The following is a 19,621-nucleotide window of genomic DNA, read 5'->3' on the forward strand; positions in this document are numbered from 1 at the left end:
CGCTTCCTGTCCCGGCGAGGTGAATGACGGGAAATGTAGTAGGACCCCAAGATCAGCATGTAGGCTGCTGGACGTCGACTTGCTTGGTTTTAGAGGGGCTATAGGTCTGTGTAATGTTGAGCAGTTTAATTTTCTGACTGTATCAAGCTAAATTCGAAATTAAGAAGAAATTGTGTTTCATCAAGTTTTTCATTTCGGCCTTGCACAAACAGAATTTCAAGAAAAATGAAAAGTTGAATCTTCTCTCAATTTTCAGATTTGCCCATTTTTGTATCTTGTAACACAATTATAATGGTATAATTCAACTTGCAAAATGCAAAAAAAAAAAAAAAAATCTGAAAATAAAATATATATTTTTTAAATTTCCTGAAATTATAGTTGTAAGGGGCAGATATTAAAAAAACTAAAAATGGATGAACACTTATTTCTTGTGCACTGCATCACATAAAATGAAAGAGTTTTTACATCTAAATTTCTATTTTTGCATTTAGCCTCAAACGGTAAGAATTAAATTCATAAATATTACACTGACCAGCTACAGCATGTGTGTCACAGACCCTTTCCTTTCCAGCACTCTGCCCTTTACTTTAACTTTAATGAAGTTCCTAGGTGACATATTCTTTCAAAAAAATGTCAATATAAAGCAGTTAAAAATAGTTAGATTTAGATTAAAATCTTTTGAAAATGAGTATGAATCAGTTTTCAAAAAGATTCCAATCTTTTAAAAAGTAGTTTGAATCAGCTTTTTTAAAAGATCTGAATCTTTCAAAATGTAGCTCAAATCAGTTTTGAAAAAAAAAAAAGTAGTTCAAATAGTAGTTTTTAGAAATTGTAATCACTGTTTAGAAAGATTATTAGAAGTCTTTTATCCCCATTAGAGGATTCTCGACTTCTTTTGGACAGAGATTTTATTACCTGATATGAATCCTTTCGATCTGAGTGTTTTTAAAAAGTGATGTAAATCTTTTTTTATTATTATTTTAAGTGTTGGCTTGCAAAAAAGCGCAGCGGATTTTATTGGAATTTTAGGTGAACAATACACATTCCAGTTTGGACCTCTCTGGAACAATGGCGAACAATATGCACACTTGAATATTGTCAATGTAAAGTTACTTTTCATAGGTTTTGAACAGCCTGTAGTAGTTTGTGGACACCCTTAAAAAAATGGATTGAGCTGTCAATTTCGGTTCTACTTGCCCAAAGAATCCATTTTGCAGAACTGGTTAAAATGTTATGTTCTGTAGCAGTCTAATCTGGCATTTCTGCTAAAGTTCAGTTTATGTAAAGATTGTCATTTATCCCAAAATTGTTACGGTGATATATATAGTAAACCTTCAAATTCTTCAAACAAAGCCAAGGGATCTGCAATCACAAGGTGTTTTTCCCCTAATCTTCCAAGGTGGTGTTTAGATGTAAAATACATGAATGCTTGTGGACTTGTGGATGCCCATTTTAAAATGTAAATGCTAATATTTAAAATTATAGAAGTCATTTTAAATTGAGCCTTGAAATGTATTTTGAATGTATGAGCTCAATAAATGTATTAATTAAAATCCATTATCGCTGTTGGGGTAAATAGCTTGCCTTTAATAGAACATAAGCCAAATTGCTGTATCACTTACATAAAACAGGACACAAATGGAAACTTCCATAAGATTTTAATATTGTGTCAAGATAGGTACTACAATAAATAACTGAAAAGAGAAAGCAACAGGCTAAAAACAGGTACAAATACAAACTGAAGGTCACCTGATCAAACTGCACTGCACCATAAAATGTCAATGTTATCATTTTTTAGCTGTCAGTGTTATGTGAACTGCAGCCTGGCTGGCTGATAACATGGTACATAAAGCCTCTCAGTTTGAAGACACTGGACCTGAGTCTTCCCTCAACATGGTCTTTCTCTCAGACACTCCATGAATTTCATGCTGACTAAACAGCATTTCGCTCATTAAAAGTCACTACCATTTTAGTGAAAGTACTATAAGAAGTCTGTCCTTGTGGCAAAGGACATTTTGACACATCCATATCTGTGTCTTCTTGTATTGGTGACACAAACAAAACGGTAGCTTCAAGTGTATTGAAATCATGGCTAGAGAACTCATTTAAACTTTCTTTAAAACCAGTCATGTCCGACTTTCCGTGTCCATTGGTCCATTCATCCGTATCGCCTTCCATTCATTTAGCCTTCTGCGGTTGTTTTTCTAGCCATCCTCCTTGCCTCCTGTTTTGCTCAGCTGTGATGGAGGTTAATCATCAAATGCATTAGTCAAAAAAGTGTGAAAATAATCATACTTCACAAATGGTGTCTCCTTAAAAAACATCAATATCAATAAGCCTACATATATAGGGGAAAGGCATGAAGCATATACTTACATGCTGTTTGGAGGAGAGAAAATCAGCAACATACAAACAAGACAAAAAAAAGAGCACGTGATCAGCATGTTTCTGCATTTTCAACAAACAAAGATAACATAAACTGATAAAATATTCAAGCCACATGATAGCCAATTACCTTAATAACATCAACCCAATTCCAACCTCTGGGCAGTTCGCCTTTATTATCTGTTGGTTGAAAAGAATGTATATAAAGCATTCATCATTCACGTTATTCATTAGATGTTTGCTAAGTTGAATAGTTATATATGAACTGTTATATATAGCTCAAAAGCATTCTTAGTATTTGATAACATTTTGAAGTAATTATTATTGTTTTATACAGGCTTACCAGTTCTTCCTATCATTTTCCGTTTCTGTGCCTTTGTTAGTTGTTCCTTCTTCTCCTTTTTCTTTATGGCAGACACTGGACTATTTGTCTCAGTGTTAGAGGTCAGGGTCTATACAAAATAGGATCATAGTTCAGAAGAGAAAATGTCGTTCTAAAATTACAGATGAACTGGTAATTTATTAAGAAAAGTCAAGATGTGCATTTTGCTTGTCTTCACTTTAACTCTTGCTCTACAAGTAGCTGAAAAAGGTCAAAGAAAACAAAGTTCAACAGCATTATGCATTACCTTTCCACAGTAAAACATGATTTAAATTTAAGTGCCTCTGAAATGAGTGTCAAATGGCAAATGCCACAAATGCAAATCTTAGTAAAATGCCATTATGTTACAGGTCACATGCTCTGACTCATTGGTAGTTCTTTTTCTTTCAGTATTTTGCTCTTGCCATCACTCTCACACAAGTTACACTTGATCTCATCTCTACAAGTGACCTTTTTTATGTATTTCTTTTTAGAAATGCATTTTGTTTTAAGTGCAATAAAAGGAGGTTTAGTTGTTGAAAGTGCCTTTGAGAGCTGGATGCAATAATATGGCTCAACTGCATCTTAAGCCCGTTCTGGATGAGACTAGTTTCTCAGAGGGTCCTGGAGCCATTTTCTCTTTTATGGGGTGTCTTCTGTGATTTTATTTACGTCTGGAACAACCATATGTGTGTTTTTCTCATATGTCCTCTAAAAATTACAGGCTGAATTAGTCTTCCGGTATTTAAGTCGCACCCGGATCCACATCTCTGAGTTTTGTCTTCTTGCATTTAATAAAATAGCTATTTGTCCACTGCCACGAACCGTAGTTACACTTTGGGTGTGCGTTTTCACAGAGATCCACGTAAACACAACAGCGAGTAGAAGTAAAGGAGCTACTGAACGTGATGTCATGTGACCGAAAAAGCCAAAAACTCACTGGTCCTCCTGTTTTTTAAATTGCTTTATCAGCGAGTGGAAGTGTGATATATATTTCACAGACATCCCCCTGAGAAACTAATCCCGTCCAGAAAGGGCTTTAGACCACATGTGTTCTGGCCTTATTTAGGTACAATCCTCATACTCTAGATGCACAAAATGAGGTGGTATAAACAGGATCCAGTGTTTTTTTGTGGAGTGTAATATTAATAAATCTACCCCTGCTTCTTGTCTTGTAAAGCTTTGTTTTCTACCTTTTTTTTTATTTACTTTGGCACAACTCTGAACTGTTTTTTGAATAAATCAAGTGCCGACATCTCTCATACCTAAACTAAAGAAGCAATTAAACACCAAGTTATCACAAACTATTCCTAAAGTTCCCTGTATCAAGCATTATGCTGCATTTAAATCTGTCTAAGAATGTGCCATTTATTCACATGTGAATTCTTTAAGTACAAAGCTTATAAACAAAAAAAATCCCTAATGAACCAGGCATTTTAAAGTGTATGGTATGTAACTCACACACTCAGAATCAATTCTATATAATAGTATGTGCTTTGGAAACTAAACAAGATGAATATCTTAGATACATATGAAAACACTCTATTTCACTGTAAAAACATGTTCCTATTGGATTAGATACTGACCACAGCAGACACTACTGGCTGGTGATTCTCCATGAGCATCTCCTGGTTCTCTTTGGCCCATTCAAATAGTGTGTACATCATTGCAGTGCCCAGGTTTAACTCCACCTGCTCTTGCAGCTTAGAGAGTATTAGCTGCTTGATATCTGGAGAGCTGATGATAAAGAAAAGACTAATTTAAAACAGAAACCTGGCAAAACCATTTTACTAACAGCATGAAAAGACATGGGTGGAGCATCACTTTGGGTGTAGCAGATTTTATGGAGTGACCTTTTGGTGTCATGATTTGCCCAATGAGGTTGAATGACAGGTATGTCATCTCCATAATCATAATCTTGATTGATTTCACATATTAAAAACTGACAAGGGAAAAACAGCATTACCCTTCACTGCATTTGATGGATGGCTCAAATTTAAACAGTAAATTGCCACTATAAAATGGACACAGCTACAGAAATATGAAGACCACTTACATTCTGTTGTTAAAAAAGGCATCTAGGGATAAATGAGGTTCGGTTTCAGGATACGTCTCTGGCCATGAGACATCCAGTAGGAATGATTTGGACTCGTCATGGTCTCCAACCTACAGAAGATTATACACACAAGGTTATACAATAACACTGCGAAACAACCTTCCTTACAAAAGAAAATAATTAGCCAAAAAACACGCTCCAATACATAGTGTAAAGATAAGTATCAACAGCACAGTTTAACTGGCTTAGGTAATAAAAGGTACCAATATTAAGCAGAAAACTCACCACAGATATATAAAGTTAACATAGACCTTTACAATTTTAAGAAAACTTACTTTTTTTTATAAAAAAATTGCAATATTTAATGTTCACAAATGACCATAATAAGCCAATTCAAAAAAGAAAAATGCCCCTTAAAATGCCTGTAAAAATTGTAGAGAACGTTTTGTGCAATAAACTAAAAGAAGTTAAATCCATAGATAAAAAAAAAAAAAAAGTCATATGGATTACAGCTATACCATTTAAAAATCCTTACACCAAGTGTAGTTGGTGTTCTTTCATAGTTTTCCTCCAGGAGATGCATTAGAATGTTAGACTGCAGAAAGAAGCAATCACAAGAACTCTTTTGTTCCTCACTCTCGAATACTCCTTAACTAAAGAGCAAGGTTGTAATTCTTCCCTCCTCCTACACACAGACTCTCCAAACACTAGGATTAAATACTCCATAAAACAAACTTTGATTATACCTTTCCAAAACAAACACACACATTGATTAATATATGGACAAACATTTCTTATTGTCTGCAGAGTTTCTTACACTTTACAAACATTCCTTGCCATGTCTCATTTCACTGACGATTTTGTCTGACTTTGGGGAATGTAAATGTAAGAAAGATCTACAGGTACATCTCCAAAAAAAATAAAATATCATTAAAATGTAATTCTATTCTATTTTTTCAGTAATTCAGTTTAAAATGTAAAGCTCATCTTATATAGACGTATTACACACAGAGTGGTCTATTTTAAGTGTTTATGCATTGGCTTACAACCAATGAAAACCCAAAAGTCAGTATCTCAGAAAATTATAATATTATAGAGACCAATTGGTACTTTTTGCAGTGTGGGCAATGTGTCAAGTCCTGCTGGAAAATAAAATCCACATTTTCATAAAAGTTATCAGCAGATGGAGGCATGAAGTGCTGTAACAAAATTTCTAGTAAAAGCTGTGCTGACTTGGGCTTGAAATAACACAGTGGACTGGAAAACTGAGGAGTATAAAAGACACTGGGGCACTGTTTTCAGGGGAGGAGATTTCTGCACTTCACACTGTCTTTTCAAATAAACCTTGTTACTCATTTTGATCAAGACTCAAAGAGACTGCAACTTATTTTTCTGTCACTATTTCCACCACAGATGGTGGCTCTCCAAACTATATTCGATCATCAGTAAATTCTGCATTTAATTTGGAAATCAAGGAAGCAGAGTCTGGTGGAAGAGTGGAGAGACACACAGTCCAAGCTGCTTGAGGTCTAGTGTGAAGTTTCTACAATCAGTGATGGTTCGGAGAGACATGTTATCTGCTGGTGTTGGTCCACTGTGTTATATCAAGTCTAATGTCAGTGCAGAATTTGGCACACTGTCAAAAGTACCAGTAGGTCTTAAATAATATACTAATCTTCTAAAACACTGATTTTTGGGGTTTTATTAGCTGTAAGCCATAATCATCAACAATAAAAGAAATAAATGCTTAAAATAGATCACTCTGTGTAATACATTTATATAATGAGTTTCACATTTGAACTGAAATAAGGTAACTTTACAACAGTTTTCTCATTTTTGAGATGCACTAGTATATTTGCAGACAATAAAAGTGTTATTGCTGGAGTTAATAGAAAATTTCAGATAATCAGTGGGGGCAGCTGTAAAAATATAGTCTGAAGTTTTAAAGTCATCAAGTCCTGTATAGTTGGGCTGTTATGATTGTAATCTGTTGTGACATGTGCCCGTTTTGGTTGGTTGAAGACCAGACGTGCTGCTGCATTCTGGATCATTTGGAGTGGTTTTACTACGCAGGCCGGGAGGCCAGTTAGCAGGGCATTGCAGTAGTCGAGGCGTGAGATGACGACTGCTTGTACCAGGAGTTGGGTGGCCTGTTGCGTCAGAAACTGTCTAATTTTCCTGATGTTATAAAGCGCGAAGCGGCAGGATCGAGCAACCAAGGCCACATGGTGCGTGAAGGAGAGCTGGTCATCAACCATGGAGAGCTGGTCATCAACCATAATGTCAGGGAGTTTCTATCTAGCATGAAAAGGTCCATCAAAACCAGATTCATCAATTGTAATGTAATATTTTTTATTTGGCATCTTTTATGTTCAGGTAACAACAGCAAAATTTACCAAACTCATCCTGCTTTTTGCTCCTTGATGTGAAAACAGTTCTCGTTTCCCATAACATGTATATACAAGACACAGATTATATCTGAGATCAATTGTATTCTTACTATCAAGGCATGTTGGACGATTGGTATCTGCTGAAGATATCAAAATACATTTCTTAATTTCTGTCGATATCGATATGAACAGTTTAAAAGCCACAACTCTTGTTGTACACAATCACACACTGATAGAGTTTTAGAGTACAGAAAGATTAACGGCAGTTACCCTGAACTGAAAGGACACAGGGCTGAGCTCTTTGAAACACTCGTCTCCTTCATAAATTGACCTCAGAGCCTCCAACTCCATCTGCAGGAAAAGAAAAGATGATAAACATAATTTAGGAGCGGGTAGGGGAGGAACAAAGAGCCGGTGTTGTGTCGAGTTCTGCTACCTTGTCAAACAGTGCAACTCTAGAAGTATTTAATTTTTAAAAAAGGTTTATAAAAAAAAAAAAAAAAAAAAAAAAAAAAACCACCAATAGAAACCATATTAAAAAAATACTTCCAGCAGAAGCTTATGTAGTATATGTGGATAGGCTAAATCTCAGTATCGAGTAGCTACAGTTAAAAGTTCATGTACGTGACTGTTACAGTTTTTTTATAGTTCATTATTATTCTTTTTTTTATTATTTTCATTGATATTTACAATACAAAAACATTTAAACAGGTTGTTTAATGCTCCCAATAAAAACTTAAGGAATTAGCACGAAAAACAGGAACAAAAATGTTGGTTGGCGCATGCGCAGTGCCGTAATGAAGCACATATCGATGGGTAGCATAACTCGACAGAACACCGGTTTAGTATTTTTGTACAGTAGCTTTAACGGCACAGAAAGCTGGATTTAAAACTTATTGTAAAAAAAAAACTCAATCCACCTTGAATAGTGCAGCGGTACGAGCGGTTACCGCCTAGCGTGTAGTAAACAGACAGCGTGTAACTGCTGCCCTATTTAAGGTGGACCAAATATTCAAGCAAACTTCAGTGGTGATAACTATATTAACTAGCTAAGCCAAGCTAGCTGTGAACTAATAATATCAGTTAGCCTGATCGGTTATCCAACACCTTTCTCCACTGTTGTAGGGCACTGCTGTGTAGCTGCTATTTTACACTGACAGCTGACTGTAGGTTAGTTTAGAGAACTTAGTCAGTTAGCTAGCATTAGCTAAGCTAATTAACCAGCTAGCTACCAAATGCTACCAGCTGAGCTAAGCTAGCCGACTCCCTCACCTCCTGCTCCTCGTTAGCAGTCATGATTAACTCCTCAGCAGTCTGCCAGCTCCTCCTGCTGTTTCTCCCACTCAAATATCAAACCCAGCTAAATCAGCTCTCTCTGTGTTCTACTACTAAAACAGGATTTAAATGGGCAGCCTGAACAACTCATGCTGCCCAGCAAGATTTAACCAGCAGTTTCTTCAGTGAACTCCAAAAACCCGGCTGAGAAAAAAAGTCCACACCCCAACAGAGAGAAGACACTGCCCCAGATGGACTGGAGGGAGAACACAAACCATGAACCTGGGTAAATATATTTTTTTCTTGTGCTATTTAAAAAAAAAAAAGAAAATATAGAATATTATATAAGACCAATTGATAATTTTGGCAGTGTGGGCAATGTCCTGCTGAAAAATGAAATCCACATCTCCATAAAATATGTCAGCAGAGTGAAGCATGAAGTGCTGCACTGACTTTGGACTTGATATAACACAGTGGATCAACTCCAGCAGATGTCATGGCTCTCCAAACCATCACTGATCATCAGTTAATTTTGCATTTTATTTGGAAATCAAGAAACCAAAGTCTGGAGGAAGAGCTGATAGGCACACAGTCCAAGCTGCTTGAGGTCTAGTGTGAAGTTTCCACAATCATCTGCTGATGTTGGTCCACTGTGTTATATCAAGTCTAAAGTCAGTGCAGTATTTTCACAGAAAATCTTACAGCACTTCATGCTTCCCTCTGCTTACAACTTGAAAAATGTACATTTTATTTTATTTTCCAGAAGGAATTTTTGGATTTTCATTGGCTGTCAGCTGAAGTACTTATGTATTTCACTTTTTTGGCCTTAAATATATTGCAAGTAGTTTATTCTAAAATTTACTACTCACACATTGAAAGTAAAAGTATAGTGTGTTATGTAGTTATTGCAGAAAGCAGAGGACATTTCTCAGAGTGAAAGGCAGAACGGGAGCAGCTCCGTCTTCTTATAAGATCAGCTTTTTCACTTGATTCACTCAATGAAGAGGAGCTTCATCAAACCCATTTACAGTGCAGAACATCTACCACTCTGACTTTAGTGATAATGTGGGATTTAAATGATTCCTAACATTGTTATAATTGTAATGAGTAAAAATGCAGCACATAGAAAAAATATTTGAGTAAAAGTATTAAGGTATTTAATATGTAGTGAAGTAAAAGTGGAAAAAGATAAATAAAAAAATACTCCAGAAGATACAGATACACCATTTTAGTATCTAACTACTGTAGTGGGATAGTTTCACTTATAGGTTACTATACATATGGTCTTGACATTGTGGTGTGGTCTTGCATTGTAATTTGGAGTTGATGAATGCAGCTTCTTACACGCTGATTTTCAGAAGTTTTTTTGTTTGTACACTTATGCTCCATATCTTGTTTGGTATATTTTGATATATATTCAGTTAATATATATAAATAAATAAATAATAAAAAATCTACTTCAGTTAAAAGATACCCAAAGTAATAATACTCCAGTAAAAGTAAAATTTCTCTTTCAAGACAAGGGTTAAGGGGAAAAAAACGACAGTAACCAATTATATTTAGTTAGTTACTCCTCCACTGCAAATTGACCAGCACACATTCATCAGAAACCACCAACTACAAAAAAAAAACACATTATATTCAGATATAAATATGTTTCATTGAACTATTCTAGGAACATACATAGCCTAGTAATGTTTTTATTTTAGTTTAGTACAATATGGCCTGTAGATAATAGACTCAGGGAAATATGCATACAATATTACAAATAGTCACTAGATGTCAGTCAAGGACAGTTATAAAACCTTCCTTAGTTTTTACATAGCCAAAAACAATCAAACTATTCATATATACTCTAATCAAGACATTATAAATATACACTCTATTCTGATTACAAAAAAAAAAACAATAAAAAACTTAAAAAACAATAACCGAAAGCATCCGTGATGTTTCATGAATAAAAATGCAGAAGCAATTTTCTAATCAGAGACCCAAAATCATTGGTTATGCAAGGTTAAAGGGAAAATTATGGATTCTCCAGAAGATGATTAGTTATTAGTTAAGTGTGAAGGAAGCATGGTGCTTATTCTCATCTGTTTTTGGGGAGCTCCACCACCCGCTGTGCTAGGCCCAATCAAACATTAATGAGTGAAACAGTGGGGCGTGCCAGAACGTCACACTAAAAAACAACGTCCGCCAGTTTAGCATTGATATTCACATGGCGTTTACACATTTGAGAACATGAACTCTGACACAGAGGATAGCATTTAGTTTCTGTCCAGTCTTGTGCATAAAGAAGACAGCAGAAAGAATCCCAGTTGAGGACTCTTTTATATGCTGAGATTAGAGTTAATCTATCCCTGTGTGTATAGTGGAAATCAGAGGTTTGGTGTTGCTGTCTGAAGGCCCTGACGCAACAGCGGCCACAGCACAGATTTGTTGCTCTAATTTTCAGTCTGCTCCCCCTGAACCCATCCAGCCCTGAAACAGGATATCTGATAACCTAACCACTTTTATAAGAGAGGCTCAGCCAGAGTCTGAGCTGTATTTTGTTTTACCTGTGGTTCCAAGCCATCTAAAATACGCCAACTCTGTTAAACATCTGTTTTTGCTTTGGGGTCAAAGATCATTTTACTCAGCATGCATGGAGGATTTCTTTTCTGTTCAGGATTAAAAATAAATAAACAAACAAATAAATACCACAATTCAGCTCCTCTGAAACTAAGACGATTTTTTTGTTGTCTCTCACATGTAATGCACTTACACACAGTGCCAGGTTTGCTAACCTTTAAAAGCTTCTGTACACAATTATAATTTAAAAATCTTCTTCAAATCTAGTCTACATATTTAATATTTATTGTTTAGTGAATATAAGTAAATATGTCTAGACCTTTGTTAACTTCTTTTCAGTACTTTCATCTGAATAAAAAGTTTCTGTAAAAAAGGTTTTTGTATTAGCAAGAACATGGCAATATGATATGTATTACTGTACAGGGGTTACGAGTCAATATATCACAATATACTGCAATACTGTAAGCAAGTCGATAATGTATATCGTGATTGCTTAAATACAATTTTAGGAAAACTCTTATAATATTAAAATACTATCATATTTATAAAATCAGAGTAAAAGAGAGAGAAATTTTCATTAATGTTTGTGCCTCAGTTTTTGAGCTCACACAGTTTCCTAACAATAGCTCGATTAGTTGGATTGTGTGATTAAGTTTATATTCAGCTTTTTGATCTAACCACCTGGGATACCACTTAAGCAATATCATCATGGCAATTATCTGAAATTCCATAGCATTCACCTTGCTACAATGCATCACCAGTCTAGCATCCACTTAGCAACAACATAGCAACCACTTGACATACCATAACAACCAGCTTGTAACCACTTAGCAACCACTTGCCAAATTCATAGCAACATCCTAGTATCCACGTAGCATCACCAAGGAACCACCTAGCATACAACAGAACTTACAAAGCAACAGATCTTTTCTATTGTAATTTAAATACTTTCACTACCTTTAATAAATTACAATATTTAAAATGTTTAAATGACTACAATATAATTCTACAACAGTCTTCAAATAAGAAACGTTCTAATATCTAGATCTAAGATGTTTCACAAGATGATTCCAGGACTTTTTCTTTTTTTGGTGTTGGAAAGCAGTAGGTTTGCAGTTAAAAACATATGGCATTACTTATGAAATGTGTTTCTTCTTGGCTGCTGAAGCAGGTACATTACACTTAATGATAAATTTAGAACTGAGATGCTGAGTGAACTTTTTCAACAGATATTGTGAAGCCATGCGACATTTCCCCAAGTGCATAAACATGTTCTGTTCCAACAAGATGGAGAAGCATCCTGCAGCAGTACACCCACACATTTATACCAAGTCTCAGTATTCTACTTGCACTAGCGTGTTTATAAGTGCGTTATGCACTGTGCCCTTACAAAAACAAACAAACAAACAAACAAAGCCAAAGGCCAGTTGAGAAATTATGTGCCATAATTATGTCACAAAATAAGCTGCCACACATTGACCAGACTGGAGAAAGTCACTAAGTAGGGTAAATGAGTTCAGGGAAATGGGAACTTCAGCTCAGTAAACTGTTAAAGCTGTAGTTTTTTTTTTCCTGCACGCATTATGTAACAGCCTTTGGTTTTAAAATGAGTAGCGTCCCATTTTATCTCTCCAACTGTCCCTCTCAATCAGAAAGCCCCTGAATGATATGAAGGAGGTCACATGCTCGTTAAGCAGATAACACGCTCCAGTGTTGAAATATACATAACCTCTACTCTAGCAAAAAATACCACCAGAACCCAGTTTTACCTCAGGTTTACTAAAAATGAACTCTGATATCTAATTTTACACTTATGTTTAATCTGCGATAGATCAGAAGCAATAGGCTGTGAAGTAATGTAACGTCACTGATGTTTAATTAAAATAAAGGAAACCTACTTACCTATGGTCTCAATGGAATTGCTCAACAATATGTATGGTTCACAATATACAGTAGAAGATTATTTGCAATCTTAGCTGGATTTCCAAAATGCATCTAGCTCTGGTGATTCTTAGTCTTTTATCATAGTATAGAAGCTTAATATCCTAGTAGTGCATGGATTTTTCCACAAAAAGCCATTTCTACTGGTTCTTTCATTGTGAAGTTTTGACACAACATGATTTTTTTTGTATGTCAAAAAGTGAGTAGAATAGTTGACTTTGTACTAATCTGGCAGTTATTATATATATTTTGTCAAACATTTACATTAAATGGACAAATAAATATGCTCCTACATGACTTTTTGTAAAGTAAAAATCAATAAGCTGCTATGGTATAAGGCCTCATAATGACTTTTTGGGGGAATAATATAAGGCTTTGGCATGACAGTGATGATAAACAAGATACATTATAGAACTCAGTAAACTTAAAACCCTGAGAACCCCAGGGTTAACTCAAGTTTCAAGTTTGAATCTGAAATATGAATCTGGCTGTTGTTCTTCACATTGTGTCGGAATTTCACAACAAATGGACAAATAGAAATGCTGCAAAATTATCCATAAATCCATAAATAGAGTGTAAAACAAGTAATGTGGCTATTTATTTATTTTATCTAAATATTTATTTATGTATTTAATTATTTATTATTTTTTTATATTCCATGGGGCATTTTGTGTTTTGTTTTATTTTATTTATTTATTTATTTTTTAAAAAGCCAATTTTTTGAGTGGGGGGGGGGGGGGGTCATTTTGGTTTTGGTGTTTTTTGGAAAAAGGTCATATTGGTTTTTTGGGGGGAGGGTGATCATTTTGTTTTTTTTGGAAAAATCTAATTTTGGTATTTTTTGGGGGGCATTTTATTTTTTGTTTTTAAAAAAATCTTTTTTTGGGGGGGGGCGTCATTTTGTTTTTTCCTTGTTTTCTTTTTAGGAAAAAAGGCATTTTGGTTTTTTTTTGGGGGGGTGCATTTCGTTTTCCCCCTTTTTTGAAGGTATTGTTTTTTAATGGGGTTTTTTTAAGTAATTTTGGTATTTTTTGGGTTGGTGGGGGCATTTAGTTTTTCTTTATTGTTTTTTTTTTCATTTGGTATTTTTAATGTGGGGGACAAATTTTTTTTCCTTGTTTTTTTCAAGAAAAAAAATAATTTTTATGTTTTATTTTGGAAAACAGTAATTTTGGTATTTTTTGGGGAGGGGGGCGTTTTTTTCATTTTGGAAATAAGTGTTTTTTTGCGTGACGGCGATAAACGATAATCCATGTTAGTAGTTAGTTATTAAAGTCAGTGCTGACTGGGTGGTGAGGGGTTAACTGAGAGGGGTAGTGAGTGTGTGTAATACTGTATTTGGTGTTGTAAAGCCTTGTGGACTCTTTGAAAACACCTCCATTCACTCCAGCACGTGCGCTCCGGAGCGCCTGGTGAAGAAGGCTGAGCTGCTGCTCATTTCTGTGCGTTACTCCGCCGGGCGGAGAGGGGCTGGATCTGTGAGGGGAGGGGAGGAGAGGCAGCGCTCCGGGGGAAGAGAAGAAAAGGAGAGAGAAGAGGAGAAGAGAAGAGGGGAGAGGAGAGAGGAGCGGCAGACGGCGACCGGCCGCAGGGATGTACACCAAACACAGACAGAAACACAGACACAGCTCGCCGGAGATCAACGCGCCGCTGCTCTTCACCCTCCTGCTGCTCAGCGGCTTACTGGAAACAGGGGATGGAGAGCTGGGGGCTGAAGGAGGTGAGAAAAGCGGGGGAAAGTTGCTGTTAAAGGTTTAACATGGAGCTATAGCTAGCTGCCAGCTGCGCGCAACAGATGGAGAAGTTTTGTTCTGCGGGAAAAAGAAGCTCCTTATACACACTAAAGCTAACCTACAGACTTCCTAACCTACAGAAAGTGAGTGCGTGTTAGCTAGTTAGCTAACTAGCCTGTTAAATCTGTACTACAGAGGCTCCAGACTCTCTCCAGCGTGCGGTAATAATGCCTTAAAAGGACGGATGGAGAGAGTCCGCTGGAGGAAGACGTGGGTTATCGCTGTTTAAACTGAGAGGTGTGAAAACCCGGTTACCCGGTGATACAGTGCTGCCCTCGGGTCTCCCTCACGCGCTCCTACTTAGTTACGAGGTTAAAGCTCGTAAACACGGCGTGATGGCGTAAAATAGTGTCCAAGTGGTTTATTTAGTCATGAACAAAATTAAAACTATGGGAAAAGGCTTTTCCTCGCGTTTATGTCTTGTTTTTTGTGTTGCTAAACGAGAGGAAGTTTATATTTAGAATATAGTTTTGTTTAGTTACTGCAAACTAAACAAACAAACAAACAAAGAGTAAAGTAGGATACACACTAAACAACAGAAGTACGGTATAAGTTCTTTCTTGTACTCAGAGGTACACTTTTTATAGTTGTACCATCTAACGTTTATATTATTGGTCTTTAGAGGGCCAAATGTATTCCCTCTGAAGTACACAAATCTTCTCTATGAGCAGGAAGTACAGATTTGTACAATTTAACCAGCTAAAAGGAACATTCAGTATTCTGTATCACTGTACTAATAAACAATTGTAATTATACATTTTTCATTTGAAAGCCAGACACAATTTTGGATCAAGTTATTCAGTTTATAATAATCTTTATAATCTTTACTGATACAGATAAAACATGGGGGAAAAAAGACTTTCACTGAAAGGTACTCTTTTAAGTACAAATCTGTATTCATTTTTTTTAGTATGTATTCTATATCTTGGTAAGCAATATTGAAATGCAGTCTAATGTATCAGTAGCATGTAACTACTGGATGGGAGTTTACTACTAAAGAACAGACTGCAGTTGCTCCTAAATCCCAAGTACCCCTCGCTGCAGAACCACAAGTCCAGGGGGTGGGGCTGGATCTGATCCAAGGGGTGGAGCCTGACCTCCTGACCACCCATATCTTCTTTTCATTGGTTTTAAGTCATCGCATTTCAATTCGTCGTTAAACTTAACACGTGTCGCTTACGTTTCCCGACCAGGACTTATTTTATCTTATCAAATAAATCCTGGAACCCAACCTTAAGACTTTTACCGTTTATAGATCAAAATGTTATTTGCTACGTAGCACATTTAAATCACAAAATACAGATTTAAAAGAAGGAACATGTCTGTGATTACAAACATAATAAAATGCTGTACATTTCCTATATAAATATTAACTATTTCATTTTTTATCTTTATTTTATTTTTTATCTTTTCGCGCAAACAGAAGCAATCAGATTTTCAATTAAGTAAAATCACCCAACGAAACTAATTAATAGCATTAGCAAAATGAAAATGTGTCTATTATGAACTTACTTTCACGTTCGTGATTGTTTACTTGACTCCGAAAGGCGAGTGAGTAAAACCGGATGGGGAAGAGTCCGATCTGCTTCAGACCAATGAAAACACGACGTAGGAAGAGTTGGATCAGATCCAGCCCCACCCCCTGGACTTGTGGTTCTGCAGCGAGGGGTATCTCCCTAAATCAGCGTTTTTATATTGACACGCCCCCAACACAGATTGTCTTGGCTAGTCAACAAATTCGAGTTTCCCACTGCGTTCAGATGCTCATTGGAAGGTAGCATTGAAGCGGTATGAGTTTGGAGCTTATAAGTTCTGTGTGTCCTGCGCAAATAGTTTATTTGGTCAAAAACAAAACAAAAATGGGAACATGCCTTTTTGTTTACTGCAGATTGTCTGTTTTCAATAAAAAGGAAGTATATTACAAATTACTGCAAACTAAACCAACAAACAAAGAGCAAAGTATAAACATTATCAAGGTAAGCAATATTTCAATGCAGTATGATTATCAGCTGCATGTACCCATCTGATTTTATCATGTGAAGATGAGAGTTTACTATTAAAGAACTTTTTTTTATTAACATGCCCCCAACTCAGAAGGTCGTGGCTAGTCAACAAATGAGTGCTTAGCTAGCTACAAGTTCAAACAGTAAAAAACACATAAACAGTTTTTTTCTGTTGCCAAAATAGAGAAAGTATATTTAGAATTAGTGCAAACTAACCAAACAAACAAACAAAAAGCAAAGTAGTAGATTTATCTCAGTAAGTGATATTAAAAATGCTATAAAAAGTATCAGTAGCATATATTTATCTTATTTTTTCATGAGTTGATGGGAGTGTACTGATAAAGAACAGACTGTAGTTGCTTTTAAATCAGCTTTTAAATCAGCTTTTAAATTGACATGCTTCCACCTTGAAATTTCTTGGCTCATCGACAAAATCAGACTTTATCACTGATAAATATGAGTCTTTGACTGCGAGTTTGGAGCTAAAAAACTAAGACTGTTGGTTAATTTACTGTTTCACAGTTTGTCATGGTCAGCTCTTATATACTGTATTTGCATACCCCCTAGCCTCAGCTCCACCCCATTTAGGAGTTAAAAGAAGGTAAAAGAAGACCCTTGGTTGGTCTGTCACCCACCAAGGTGAAGAAAAAGAAGTGTCAGAAAGAGTAAATATATGTACTACTGAAGAAGAACATTATGATTGGAAGCACTGCACAGGGAACTCAGAACTTTAAAAGTATTAGCTATATCTGTGTTATAGAGAGCTTTCTCATTAACTAGCTATGTTTGTCCCTTTTAGCCTGAATACTTACCTCAAAATCTATTGGCTTTTGACTACAACAACTTCTCTCTCACTATTCTATGTAAAAATATCCAAACTATTTGTGTGAAAATGTCTTTGGTATGGCAAAGAGACAAGAGTTTTGTTCGTATTAGGTGGGTCACTCCTCAGATTGCATCTGGTTTTAAAGATAATTCTTTACAAGGCAGTTAAATATTAAGCAAAAGTCTGTAATTGCGCATAACTTTTATCTATCTAAGGCTATAGTAGATGGAACGCTCTTATTCACAATCTTCATAACACACTCCCCAGTTGTCAGTGCTGTTCAAATAGAGTGATTGTTTTGTTCATCACATCAGCTAAGCTTACTCACTCCTCAGCTCACTCCATCACTTGAGTGGTACATCTTTTACTGTCTTTTTGGCACATAAAGTCATTTTTTGTGCTTGTGCACCAACAAAAAATAGACAGATGACAACACATCTACACAGCTGCTAAACATCAGAGTATGACGTGTGTCTGAGCATTGTTTTGAGATCCTCTCGACTGCCAGTTTAGACAGACTCTGCATGGCTCATGGGTGTGTGGAGACTGTGAAATATTGCAGCTGTGTCTAATAAACTATATATGTACAAATGATCATAATCATGTGAGTAAAGGTGCTGGGTTATTGTTTGTAGGGAAAGATTGTGTCATTTAGATTTTTCTGAGAGGCTGGGGGGTTAACAGCATGTTGGGAAGAGGAATAGTGGTGGCATTTGGCTTATCCTCAAGAAATGTATCTTTTATTTATTTATCTTCATTTATATTTATTATTCTACTATTTTGTACATATTAGTGGGAACCTGCACCCAATTTTTTCACTCACCTGTACTCTGTGATGTGATAATAAATATCTTGAATCTTGAAACCTAACGTTAAAAAATAAGATGCTACTCCCTCCTAAGTGTTCTATTATGAAACCCATTAGCTCACAGCACATTTTGTAAAATATCCCTTGCCGTTTTTTGATGTTTTACATACTTGATGTTTGTATTAAACCTGCAGAAAATATTTTCTTCTAATAGCTCTTTCTTACAGATTAAAATTGTGTAACACTATAGATTAGAACAGTGCACAGCCATTCATATGGCAGTCTCTTGTTTTTCCAAGTATTGACTTCCACAGTTCCCCTGAATTTTTGTTTTTATTGCGGTTTCAGATAGTGGCCATTGCACACTTAAAGCTCATTAATATATATTTGTTGTATTTCCTTCATCCCCTTTGTAGGCGTTTGATTTACATTTTTTGCACTTACTGAGATCATTGTGCAAACAAAATACCTAAATATGTAATTTAACTTGAGGCCCAACTTTTGCATACTTCTATGTGTGAGGTCAAAAATCTTTCCAATCTGTTCTCCAATTCCCAGGTGGTCTTTTCCAGTTAGTTCAGTACAAACGTACCTCCTGTCTCCCATATTCTGCACTGTACATGAGCCACACAACTCACCAAGATTTGACCTGGGACTCTGGGATTTCAGTTCAAGTCCTACCCTCATTTTTGTCGGCGGATTTTAATGCATTTCTAACAAGGCTACAGATGTTATCCGGCTGTGCTTGTGGACAACATATCCAAAGGCATTCCTCTCGTAGAGTTTTTTTTGCACATTTTTTTGCATATAGTTACCTTGCCCGCTTCGCCTTTGTGAGTGATCACAGCAGCACTCCAAATTACATAACCCATTAGGAGCTCTGCCTCTGCTGCCTATTCAGATCAGCCAGAGATTGCAAGAATGATATCTATGAAAAAGTTGGTAATGCACTCATGCGTCATCGTGATGGGGCTGTTGGATTTGCATGAAAACTTGCTCACAGGCTTGTTATTCAGTAGCATTTTTCAGAGGTCTAATTCTCTGACTCACTCAACCCCAGTGCTCCCTGCATGCCCACTTTGCTATTCTTGAGAATTTTAAAATGGGACAAGTGCTCTTGTCCATTGGACTGATGAGAAGGACGGGGCTGGACTATATACAGACACGAATGTGCGCCATACTTAAACTTAAGAGCGAGAAAGCCATTAGTGA

General features: G+C 36.1%; 2 protein-coding genes across 4 annotated transcripts in view; one reads left to right on the forward strand and one right to left on the reverse strand.

Annotated features, from left to right (window-relative positions):
* Window positions 1-1,641: 1,641 nt before the first annotated feature.
* On the reverse strand, window positions 1,642-8,681 carry rwdd (RWD domain containing 4). The gene is made up of 6 exons (XM_049482960.1): window positions 8,465-8,681; window positions 7,463-7,543; window positions 4,803-4,912; window positions 4,333-4,483; window positions 2,729-2,837; window positions 1,642-2,565 (listed from the first exon to the last, which is right to left on the reverse strand). Exons 1-6 carry the CDS (start codon window positions 8,486-8,488, stop codon window positions 2,492-2,494), a joined length of 549 nt encoding a protein of 182 aa, XP_049338917.1. The 5' UTR covers window positions 8,489-8,681; the 3' UTR covers window positions 1,642-2,491.
* Window positions 8,682-14,354: 5,673 nt separating this feature from the next.
* The window catches only part of adam19a (ADAM metallopeptidase domain 19a), a 138,936-nt gene continuing 133,669 nt past the window's right edge, over window positions 14,355-19,621 (forward strand). The window contains exon 1 of one of the 3 annotated variants that reach the window (XM_007242048.4): window positions 14,355-14,699. In XM_007242048.4, the coding sequence (XP_007242110.3) occupies window positions 14,573-14,699 (127 nt within the window). In that variant the 5' untranslated portion in view covers window positions 14,355-14,572. The remainder of the gene's footprint in view (window positions 14,700-19,621) is intronic. The other 2 variants (XM_007242047.4, XM_015603985.3) reach the window with 2 other exon arrangements.

This window comes from Astyanax mexicanus, chromosome 8 (assembly GCF_023375975.1).
Source record: "Astyanax mexicanus isolate ESR-SI-001 chromosome 8, AstMex3_surface, whole genome shotgun sequence".
Lineage (NCBI taxonomy): Eukaryota > Metazoa > Chordata > Actinopteri > Characiformes > Acestrorhamphidae > Astyanax > Astyanax mexicanus.

What these genes read in the sequence shown, in the direction of transcription:
- rwdd (XM_049482960.1), bottom strand. Translation starts at nt 8,488, where the DNA reads ATGACTGCTAACGAGGAGCAGGAG. An exon ending in CTGTGTCCTTTCAGTTCAGG is followed by an intron (nt 4,913 to 7,462) that starts GTAACTGCCGTT and finishes AATCTTCTGTAG; the next exon opens with GTTGGAGACCATGACGAGTC. An exon ending in AGCCAGTAGTGTCTGCTGTG is followed by an intron (nt 2,838 to 4,332) that starts GTCAGTATCTAA and finishes TATTTTGTATAG; the next exon opens with ACCCTGACCTCTAACACTGA.